Source organism: Neophocaena asiaeorientalis, unplaced genomic scaffold (assembly GCF_003031525.2).
Source record: "Neophocaena asiaeorientalis asiaeorientalis breed wild unplaced genomic scaffold, Neophocaena_asiaeorientalis_V1.1 scaffold689, whole genome shotgun sequence".
Lineage (NCBI taxonomy): Eukaryota > Metazoa > Chordata > Mammalia > Artiodactyla > Phocoenidae > Neophocaena > Neophocaena asiaeorientalis.
This window is the reverse complement of record NW_020175666.1, coordinates 306,985-318,584: the sequence shown is the minus strand read 5'-3', so window position 1 is coordinate 318,584 and position 11,600 is coordinate 306,985. Positions and strand designations below refer to the sequence as shown.

Here is an 11,600-nt window from a genome sequence, read left to right as displayed (position 1 = left end):
AAAAGGAGAAGAGCTCAGTATTTAAACTCAAGTCTTCCAACTTCAAACCCCTGCTCTAGACTTTACTGACAGCAAAGAAAGTTTTAAAGGAGGTTTTTTTGTTTGGTTTTTTTTGCGGTATGCGGGCCTCTCACTGTTGTGGCCTCTCCCGTTATGGAACACAGACTCCGGACGCGCAGGCTCAGCGGCCATGGCTCACGGGCCCAGCCGCTCCGCGGCATGTGGGATCTTCCCGGACTGGGGCACGAACCCGTGTTCCCTGCACTGGCAGGCGGACTCTCAACCACTGCGCCACCAGGGAAGCCCTAAAGGAGGTTTTAAATGGGCAGCTGCGACCTTAGCCATGGGCAAGAGCACCAGGCTCAGACTGAGTATAGAAGCTGGGCTTGAAAAGGAAAATACATTTTTCCCTTAAGTTCTACTCCTAATGGCTCTCCACTGCCCAGGTTTAGCTTATTTTCCTATGAGGAAGGTTTAGTTAAAAGCCTTTTCCTGTGAGAGCATTGTCTCCCCGAGCCCCTATAGTCCACAGAGACCAGCCTTAAGCTTTATATGATGGAGAGTTTTTCCTGCTTTCCCCTCCAAGGCTCCCTGCGATCTACCTCCCTTTTCGAGTGTAGAGGAAAGCCTTCTTTATTCCCTGTCTATTTAGTGATGTCCTCCAGCATTAGAAAGTCGTAGCATTTTTATAAGCCACACAAACAACAATGCATCACCTCAATTCCCAGCTACCGTGCAGTTTTGGGGTCTTCTGGATGGCAGCAGGTTGGAGCACACTCGGCTAGTTTGCCCTTATTAAACCGTGAAGGTCACTTCTCTGCCAGGATTCATAAACCGTGAGCCCTCGCTTCCCCTCCACAAATGTGTCTCTTCCAGAGCCTTTTGCAATTATGGCTCATTTCCCTAGGTTTCATATGGCAGGCATCTGAACAGAATTAAAAACATAAGGACGTGCAAAAATAATCCGCTTCCCAAGATAGTAAATGCTGAGTTCTATATTAGAACACGCTGTGAGTGCTGACTGGCTAGGGCATGATTAACCTAATAGGCTTAAAGTTCCACTTGCCATGCACATCTGTCAGGACACGAGCAAAATGCAGTCCGGTAATCCACGGGACTGAAGTCCTCGAGAACTGCCCTGTTGCTCACCAGCAGCAGAGGGTTCAAAACTTAGAACAACACCAGAACGGCGGCAGCATCACTACCTCTACACGATGGGGCCAAGGAAGTAAAGAAAGCCGGTTCCAAGTTTAGGACATTGCATCTTGGACTTCAAAGGATTCTGGCTTGGAAACTGCCTGGATGGACTAGTAAGACTGCCTTTTGTTCCTGTTTTGAATACAATTCTCTGAAAATTGTGAGGGTTGCAGATGGGAGATGACTACAGGCTGACATCATGGGATGTACACCTTCCCACAGTGATATTGTTAACAGCGTTGCTAAGAGTGGCATCCAGTTTTTTAAAAAGCCCAAAGCAACTCTGCCAGGATGTCAGGGGCCCAGTGAAAGATGCTCCATCCCTTTGCTGGTTCAAAACTCCACCTGCTATGACTCTGGAGGGGGCTCGTCCCAGGGACAGAGGCCAGAAGAGCAGCAAAGTCCCAGGTGGATCCAATCCGTGGCTGAAAGTCTTTGTCAGCTCACCAGAGATCCCACTTCGGGCAAAAGGAAAGATATGGAAGGACTGATCCCAGAAACCAAAACCTCCCCATCCCAGCCGGACAAATCACAAAGCTACGTGGCTACAGACATTCCATTCAAAGGACAGAGTTCCCATGGATCACAAGGGGCAGCCTTTTCTGGGGAAGAGAGTGAGGAAAGTAATACCCAGGAGACTTCCAAATGGGAAAAGAGGCCAAAATGTCACAGGTCGAGCAAACAGGGCCATGACTGCCAAACCATCCTTCCTGCCCACGAGTCTGAAGACAAAGTAGACTTCCCTGAGCCCCTGGTGAAGGCCCACCAGCGTGCTTACACCTATCTGCACACCTGCCTCTCCAAATACGAAGCAGTTATGAGCATCACCCATTGCGCCACGCAGACCCAGGAGCTGCTGCAGCCCATGGTCGGCTTCCTGTTGCTGTGTTTTGATGAGGTCAATCAGCTCTTAGGGGAGATCTCCAAGGATGGAGAAGAGCTCCTCCAGGAAGTTAAGGAGGATCTGGCTTGGCGTTTGAAGAAAAGAGAGCCCCGGGAGCAGCCAGATCTCTTGCAGCAGCTTCTGCAGTACACAGTTAGCAAGCTGCAGGCGCTCAGCGGCACGGTGGCCTCGCTCTCTGACAGCCTCCTGGAGGGCTCCGGCCGCTACTTCCACGGCGCCGCGGGCCACCTGGGAAACAAGCTGTGCAAGAAGAAGGGTGCGGATGAGCACCTCCTCAGGGTTCTGGGGCACCTGGAGAGCTTAGCGAGTGGCCACGGTGACCCTGAAGTGCAGGGCCTACCCTTGTGCTCTGAGGACAGTGGCATCGGTGCTGACAATGAGTATGTGCAGCTGGCAGACAAACTGGGCAAGCGAGCCAGCTGGGACTTCGTGCTGGAGCCTGCAGAGTGGAGGCCAGCGATTCCACCCACAGTGGAGGCCAAGCTGTCCAGACATACCTGGCAGCAAAGCCCACTCTGGATGGGTTCAGCCAGACCCCAGGACTGCCCGCTCTCAAGGCCTCTTACAGCAAAGGTTCAGCCAGCAGTGCAGGGTGGATGGGGGAGCCCCTGGCCCTCCAGCACAGGCCCAGAAAATACTGCCTCCAGGCCTTGGGGGCTGGGCCAAAGCGCTCCGTGTGATTCCCCTGGGATCGGGATCTCCAGGGAAGCACACTTTCCTAAAGGCTCCAGGTTGATGGACACTCCGACCCTCAGTGGAGGTGAGGACAGCAGCCCAGAGGCGGTGGAAGACATAGAGAGCTGCCTGAGTCCGCGTGCGGGGCAGGGAAGCGCTTCCCATGCAAGGCCTCGGTCTTCGCCTGCCGGTGCCGAAAGCCTATTTCAGCCACACCCCCGGAGGCTTAGGAGCCCCCAGGACGAGGAAATGATTCTGAAGATGAAGGAAGCAATCAGTGAAAGGATCAAGTTTGTCCCCGTGCCCTCTGAGCACCAGGAATGGATTGAGGAAGAGGAGAGAACCATGGTGCCCCCAAGACCGAACACGGCCAGCGACAGCAGGAAGGCCCCCTCAAGACAGAGGAGGTCCCAATCTGAGGGGTGTCTGAAGAGCCACGTGGAGGACCCCACCCTCCAGGAGCTGCGGAGGGTCCAGAGAGACCTCAGCCAGAGGCTGGAGGCGCTTTGCACCCGGGACACCCGACGGCAGGGGCACAGCCAGAAGCAGGTTCTGCAACCCAGGGCAACAGCGCTGAGGCCTGACCACTACTGCAAGGTCACCCCAAGCAGCACCATCAGCAAGTTGAAGGCGTCCCTCACCAAGAACTTCAGCATTTTGCCAAGTCAGAGCACCTTGCAGAAATGCTGTCCCCACCCTGAGGGAGAACAGCCCTGGCAGGGAAAAGCTGAGGGGCTTCCAAATGTCATGCCATCAGGTGAGAGGGCCAGTGAGGCTCCCAGGGCCCGGGACTGGAACATCAAGAGCTGTCCTACCAGAACATCGGTCAAGAAACTCATTGAAACTTTCAGTCCCACCGAGGGTCTAAGGACACTGGGGGATTCCAAGGACTCTGGGCCGAGCCCCTGCCCCAGGAAGTGGGGGGTCCCCACCATGCCTCCCAGATTCCCCATTTACAGGGGACTTGCCCCTTTGTATCCAAAGCCTCGAATTTCTCCAGCAGCAGGTGGAGAATCTCTCAGGATGGGCCCAGGCTGGAGGCCCCTTGCTCCCACCTTTCCCCCTCTGCTCACAGCAGAAGCATCCAAGAGTGAGGACCTCAACTGTGAAACAGAGGAGAACCCAGAGCATCTCCCTCCACCGCCTCTGGAAATCCTGATGGACAAATCATTCACTTCCCTGGAGCCCCCAGAAAACAGCAATCTAGCAGAGAGCTCCCTTGAAGGGACCCACGTGCCAGGGCTGGAAGGGGCTGGCCCTGCCCGGAGAACGTGGGCTTCCCCAAAGCTAAGAGCCACCATGAGCCCCTCTGACCTGCTGCCCAGCAAAAGCACGGCCACCCTCGCCAGGGCCCGCAGCACAGAACCAGGGAGAAGCAAGAGCGGCTGCAATCCCGGAAAGCTCGCCTTGGACCTCAGTCACCCACCAGCAGCCAGCGGGAACCCAGAGGTGCAGGGCAGCAGGGCTCAGAGTCAGGCACGAGCGGACAGGGCCACAGGCCTCTCCAAGCATCCCCGGAAGGTCATCCACTGGCACCACTCCAGCCACACGTCCGGGCAGGACAGGACCTCGGAACCCAGCCTGGCCAGGCCAATGCGAGGCCCACATTCTCCCGAGGCCCCGAGGCAGAACCAAGACAGAAGCCCCGTGCTGGTCAGGAAGGCCTCTCCCACAAGGGCACACTGGACACCCAGAGTGGACAAGAGGCACTCAAGCGTGCCCTCCACTCACAGACCTGCCCAGCCAAGTGTGCCCTGTGTGCACAGGTCCCCCAGCCCACCGCTCAGCCCTCCAGTGAGCCCCAGGACGCTAAGCCCCCCAACAGTGAAGAAACGAGCCTCCCCTCCCCCCCAGCACACACTGTCCTCCCCTCCCTCGGCAAGCCCACCCGCTCAGCACAAGGTCTCCAGCCCCCCTGCCCAGTGCACAGAAGCCAGTTCCCCTGCCTCTGGCCCCTCCCCATCTCCCCCAGCGTCTCCCAGTCAGGGGCCCAAGGAAACAAGAGATTCTGAAGACAGTCGGGCAGCCACGGCCAAAGCATCTGGGAACACATGTTCCATTTTCTGCCCAGCCACCTCCTCTCTGTTCGAAGCTAAGTCACCATTCTCAACAGTACCCCAACTCACCCCACCATCGCTGCCACCTGAAGCTGGAGGTCCTTGTGGGAACCCGACAGGATGCTGGAGGAGCAGCGCAGGGCCACGACTGAGGGCGGACTCACAGCGAGGGACAGCCCTGTGTGCCCTCAACCCTCAGCCTTTCATCAGAAGGACAGCTTCTGACTGCCAGCCGGGCATCCGCCTTCGCCTGCCTGTCCCGGGCACCACCAGCGACGCTTGTGAATCCCAGCTTGGCCAGAGCAGGTAAGGAGAGTCCTCGGGCCACAGCCCTGCAGTTATTGGGATAGAGCTGATGTGCCCTTAGGCTCATCTGGGTCAGTAGTTTTCAAACTGTGCTCCCAGAGAAGAGCAGCTGGGAGAGGGGTCTAGGAATGTCCTGTCTCCCAGTCCCCCATGCTTAAGCAACCGTCTTTCATCTGTTACACACTTCAGGTTCCCGAGAAAGATTTACTTGCAAGGGGCTCTGCTGTACTAAAGATAAAGTTTAAAAAAAAATTAAAAAAAAAAAGTTTAAAACAATCAGGTTGGTGCAACCACATGTGCCCCTTATTTTACACTTGGGAAAACTGAGGTGAAGTGACTTGACCCCCAAAGTTGAGTCATTGTCACCCGTCTGGAGCCAGCAGCCTGATTTCTGTCTTTCCTGATTTACGGCAATAGACCAGCATCTCAGTGGGAGGTGCTCAAAGTTTTTGGTCCCAGGACTTCTTTAAGCTCTTCAAAATCGAGACCCCCAAGGAGCCTTTGCATATGTGCATTGCATCTATCGCTTTTTACTGCGTTACAAATTAAAATTGAGAGATGTTTAAAATATTTATTAATTGAAAAAACAAAAACGACCCCATTCTATGTTAACATAAACTATATCCTAATGAAAAGTAACTATATTTTCCACAACAACAAAAAAATTGAGCGAAAGGAGTGGCACTGTCTTATAGTTTTACAAACCTCTTTAGGGTGTGGACTTCACAGACAGACAGTTGGATTCTCAGACCTATGTCCACAGTCAATCTGTTGTGATATCACACATCATGTAATCTGGAAAACTCCACTCTACATTCCTGAAAGAATAAGTGAAAAGGGCACATAACATCTTAGTATTATTATGAAAATAGTTTTGACCACGTGGACACACACCCCCGCCCCCCGCCCCCGAAAGGATCTGGGAGGCACCCAGGGGACACACCTTAACAAAGAGCGGGTCCTGGAGGTATTGAATATAAAAGTTTGGCTTCCCCATACTCCTGAGGACCTGCCCCCACTTCTGCAATGCAGCCTCATCTCCATCTCCCCTTTCAGAAGAGTGTAGAGCAAGAACAAGACTCTCAGGCTCCCCTGGTGGCGCAGTGGTTGAGAGTCCGTCTGCTGATGCAGGGGACGCGGGTTCGTGCCCCGGTACGGGAAGATCCCACATGCCGCGGAGCGGCTGGGCCTGTGAGCCATGGCCGCTGAGCCTGCGCGTCTGGAGCCTGTGCTCCGCAGCGGGAGAGGCCACAACAGTGAGAGGCTCGCGTACCACAAAAAATAAAAAAGAACAAGACTCTCCACGAGCACTGAGCACCAGAACCCAGGCGGAAGGGCTGCCATGCCTGCCCTGGGCCGGCTGAGGTCTAAGCGTGCCTTTCTCATGAGGGGCAGCTGACTTGCATGTCCTTGGCCCAGCCCCGCAGACAGGTCTGGGCATGCAGCTACACGGGGGCATGACTCAAAGTATAGCCATTGCCTTGGGAGTTGAAAGGACTTGAATGGTGGTGTGATTATTTTACAGAGTTTATGGGGACACTTATCTTTTCCCAAATTGTAGCACGGGGAGAAAAATGTAAATCTGAGGTCGATTAAAGAGGAACTCTTATCAATGTGTCTTGATATCATATCAAACAAAGCTCAACCCACAGCAGTCCTTGCTATCTTTGCATTGCCCACAGTTGTGTAAATGAGAAGTTAGTTTCTGCCAGAGCGATATGTGTTACAGACTTCACAGTCTGTCCTGGCATAAATGGTAGTTTTTCACAAAGTACTAGGCAGTCAATTTTAAATAAAGATATTATCTCGGGAAAGTTGTGCATGATTATAGTTATAGAAACTTCCCCAGCCACTTGAAAGAAATGAAATATTGATTATTTTTGCAAGAATCTTAATGTAACGTTGCTCTTTTCTTAAATCTAAAATGAACTTCCTACAGCACAGTGCCTTTCGTCTGGGAACCTCTATAAATGTTATTGCATTATTCCTCACACTAGCCAGTTATTCAGTTATCAGATTTCTAAAACTGTGCCCTTCAGGAGAAGAGCTTGAGAGAACAAGGACAATAAAATGGCATTAATTAAAAACACTAACATTTTAAAACAGCAAGAGCAATAATAAAGCAACATAAAATTGTTCAAGGAGAAAATATTGCCATTCTTTCAGGTTTCTCCTCAGAATAGGACAGCCTTAAAGGTTGTTTTATGTCCTGGATCTCAGTATTCAGAGAGATGAGGTGGGATCGGGAGTAACTGTAGCTTTAAAGAGGGAGGAGGATTCATAAGGAGGGGCCTTCCCAAGGTCACGTGGAAGGTCACAGAATGACTCAGCCATTCCCATATCTCCTGGTCAGACCACAAGTCTAAGCTGTTCCAGACTGTGAAAATGTGAGCACGTGCTGAATGTGATGGGAAAATGCCTATTCCCCAGACACACACCCCACTCCCCACTCAGCCCTGTAAAATTGGCGTCTGGGAGCAGAAGTGCACCCGCTGTGAGAGGAGGGCTTTTGCGGCTCTGGAGATGACAAGCCTGTTTTTCTGCCCTCCTGCGTATGGGAAACAATGCCAGGGAACTGAGCATGATTCCCCCAAGATCATGCAACAAGACAACAAGCCAGTGCCCGAGAGCCAGAAACTCCTACAGGCTGTTTCCCCAAGCAGGGACTTGCAGGGACGGCCCTACCCATTGTATCTCGCAGCCGAGGCAGGCTTGCAGGATGCACTGGCCTGTGTCTGGTGTTGATGCCCTGCAGGTCATCCCGTGCCCCTTTTTTAGAAAAACTGATGGTGTTGATATCTTCCCCATTTTGGGGCCCAGGGATTGGGCACAGTCCTTGGAGGCTTCCCCAGGAAGCTCTGTTACTGAGCTTCAACTGTTATTTACGTGTTGAATGCCCAGGTGAAGGCACCCGTCTCTATCCAGGTCCCAGTGTGCCCAGACTTGCTCTGCTAAATGCGGTGCTTTTAATTTTGCCAGGACTGGAGCAGCCAGTCGAGGTCTCTCTGCAGCCCCCTGACCCCGTTTCCTGGAGACCTGGGCTGCCTGGCTCCCCAGCAGGTCTGGGAACAGGTGGAAACACGGCCATATGGCAACCAAAACAGTCGACCTCCTGGCCTGAGCCTCACACATATGTGGGACCTGGTTGGGGGTGGGGAAGACACAGTTCAAGAACCAAATCCTGCGTCACACTTCGGCGTCGGCCTCCACTGACACTGCCTGCCACAGCCTGTCCTCTGCTCCAGTCTGGGAGCAGCAAAGTGTCATGCCCCCACCCCTGCTCAAAAGCGGCACAGGAAGAGGAAAAAATAAGGTGGGAGCTGTGGCCCACAAATCACTGGGTCCTGCAGGGACTTATGATGGGGCCAGAGGCTGACATAGATGAGACTGGCTCTAAGGAACAGGGTGTGTTCCTCACTGCCTGAAAATCACGTATGACGGCCAGTGTCAGTGCCCACCCCACCTCCCCCCACCATTTCCCCCACCCTGATCTCGTTAGGATCCAAACTCAAACTTGTCCTCCACTGGTTGGACGTCCCACGTAAGCGTAACCACGCAGAGCCGAGCACACTCATAATACAGTCAAGAAGGTGCCGTCACGGGCAGAGAGAAGGGCTTCTGGTCTGTGCATGTGCGGAGCTGGGGCCAGTCCTGGTCCTCAGGCGACTGATGGAGAGGCTCCGAGCCTCAGGTGCCCACCTGTCATATGACAGGGTGGTCCCTCAGGTCCCTTGCAGGTGCGACTTCCTAGTCCTACTACAAAACAGCACCAGTGACAGCCGACAGTTTAGTGAGCACCTATCATACGCTGGTTAGTGTGTGGAGAGTTTTCCAGGCGTCATCCAATATTGATAACTTTGAGTGTCCTATGAGATGGGTATTATTACTATCTCCCTTTCACAAAGCAGGAAACTGAGAATCAGAGAGATCAATCAACATGCTATAGGTCACACAGCTAGTAAGTGGAAGGGCCAGGACTCGAACCCAGACAGCCGACTCCACCCTCCACGCGGTCTTTGTGAGGCTAGCCTGGCTGCCCGTAGCCAGTGTGGCTTTCCGAGCTGGTCCCCCATCTGGCCTAGGCTTGATCCGTGCTTGTGACCACCCTCCATTCTGTGCTCCCAGAGCACATTGGGTGTCCCTCTCTGTTCAGAGCCCCTCTCACTGTGGCACTCAGCAGCTGGGAAGCTCTATTCTAGCCAAATGCCAGGTCTGAGCCAAGCAGTTTTCATTTTATTCCATTCAGGAAAAGGGTGGCAGCTGAGCAAAGCAGGGTTTTTTTTGCTGTTATTGTTGGTGTTATTTTTGATTCAGCTAGCTAAGCCTAGCTCTTTATTAAATAAGAAGTGCTTTTAAAACAAAAACAAAATAAAGGCCTGACTCCCGAGTTCCTGAGGGAGATGCTTTGTTCACAGCAGCAGGACCTGGGCATCCCAAGAGAGAACAGGACTCAGCCCGTCCTCTGAAACGCCAGGAGCTTGGTTCTCACGGTGCCCAGCCACAGCGGACACCCACAAGGACAGCACCGTCAGGCAAAGCTGATATGGAAAGGCAGAGGCCTGGCACCAAGAGTCCACCAGGTCTGTGGGTGACACAGATGGGAGAGCTTGAGAGAGACAGAATGGAGATGGGGCGGGGCCAGAGGAATGAGGAGGGTTTGATTGGCACCTGTGCTTTCTCTCTGCAGCAGCAGCGAGGAGAGCCCCAAGGACACAGAGCCATGGAACAGTCCCTGTGCCCCAGAACCGCCCCCAGAGCTCTGTGTGCTGGGCCACGGGCTGCAGCGGGAGGCCAGCGCCAGCCATGCCCAGGACAAGCGCCAGCAGAAGGAGGTGGCCTGACGGGCTGGCCGACTGAGTCACACTGATGCCAGTCACCCCAGAAGGCAAGGGGGACAGCCAAGCGTCAGACAACCCCAGAGAGGGTGAGCCAACCAAACTCCTCCTGAGATGTAGGAAAGGCCTGGAGAGGGCACTGCCCAGAGGCTCTCCTAAATTCTAAACAATCACTGTTTGCAGTCCTAGATCCTGGTTTGCCTTGGGGTTCAACGAGTAACTATAACTTTGGACCCCACAACGACACTCTTTAATCCTTCAAGTGCTGGTCTTAATTTAGCAGGAAACGATATTTACCACGTGTTTCATGAGCCAGGTTTACTTGGGTTAGCTCTGTGAAACCATTTAATTCATTCAACAATGAATGAAGCAGAGAGAATTCTCCTGGTTTTTGCAGATGAGAAAACCAAAGCACCTCTCGTCCATTCACTCCCCCCCACCCCCACCCCAGCCCAGTGCCTTGCCTGAGGTTACACAGCTAGGAAGAGAACAGAGTAAAACGTGAACAGGTGTGCCTGGCTCTAGAATGAAATCTGTCTTTCATTCCTTGTATTTTTTTGAACATTTCATTACCCTTGACTGTTCCATCACTCCACTTGCAAGCATACGTATGTACTTGTACAGGTGGAAAGCTTCTTCTTTTTTTTTAAGGTTAAATAGTGGCACAGCTTTTATGTGCCTATTATGAGCTCTGTTTAGAAGCTGACTGCTCCAGAGATAAGAAGCCTGGGGCGGCGTTAAGACACTCAGCTCCGCCCACCCTCCTTCCCAAGCTCAGCTCCAAAGCCCTAAAAGCAAAGCTTCCAGCCCATCAGTGCAGCCCTGCTGCCTCTCCGGCTAAGCCTGTCTCAGAGGCATATCTCAGATGCTCTACCCCATGCACCCACATGCCTCTCAGACTGAGTGGGTACAACCAAGCCTCGCAAACAAAGCAACCTATTCTCTGAACCCCATGGGGGCTGAAGCTCAGAAGGACGTGTGGGTAAGGCAGGCACACACACACACACACACACACACACACACACACACACACACACATACATATATATATACCCTAGTCTCCCCCAGGGGCTTCTCTGCCAACTTTATTCCCAGGTCATCTGCAGAACTTCTGCTGGAGTTGAAACTGAAGTGAAGAACCATTGTTCATGCCCAAAACCTGTTTCCGCCAATGAGCTAGATATTCGCTGCAGAATTTGGAATTTTTCCACTGGAGGCTGTGGAGTGCTTTCTATTTAGAAAAGAATTTGCAGTAATTGGGTGATTCAATGCCAGCTCAGTGGGTTGTCAAAAGACGAGAATTCTCACCCACAGGGTACAGCTAAGGGCCAATCCTCCACATCTGCTTCAAAGCTGAATTTTTAAGTTTGGAAAAATTATAGACTTCAAGTCCTTTCTTGTTGAAGTAGATCATGACTCAAGAACATGTTAAACTGGTTCCTGAGGACTAAGCTCCCTCCCCCAGGGATAGGCTGTGGCTCCATGACTTGTCCAGTTATTCAGACAGGGGTGACAGGGACAATCTCTTCCAAGGCACTCAAGGAACAGTTGATTAAACTACCAAGAGGGACCACAACCCACCCCTCTATTGGGAAATGTCTGTACACACCCAGAAAATGTGTACTA

At 52.7% G+C, this 11,600-nt stretch overlaps 1 protein-coding gene across 1 annotated transcript; it reads left to right on the top strand.

The window, feature by feature from the left end:
• Positions 1-1,396: 1,396 nt before the first annotated feature.
• Positions 1,397-9,980, top strand: PCARE (photoreceptor cilium actin regulator). The gene is made up of 2 exons (XM_024731516.1): positions 1,397-5,139; positions 9,827-9,980. Exons 1-2 carry the CDS (start codon positions 1,397-1,399, stop codon positions 9,978-9,980), a joined length of 3,897 nt encoding a protein of 1,298 aa, XP_024587284.1.
• The last annotated feature ends 1,620 nt before the right edge of the window (positions 9,981-11,600 follow it).

Coding starts and splice junctions, on each gene's coding strand:
- PCARE (XM_024731516.1), top strand. CDS start 1,397: ATGGGATGTACACCTTCCCACAGTGATATTGTTAACAGCGTTGCTAAG. Junction 5,140..9,826: donor TCCCAGCTTGGCCAGAGCAG/GTAAGGAGAGTC, acceptor TTCTCTCTGCAG/CAGCAGCGAGGAGAGCCCCA.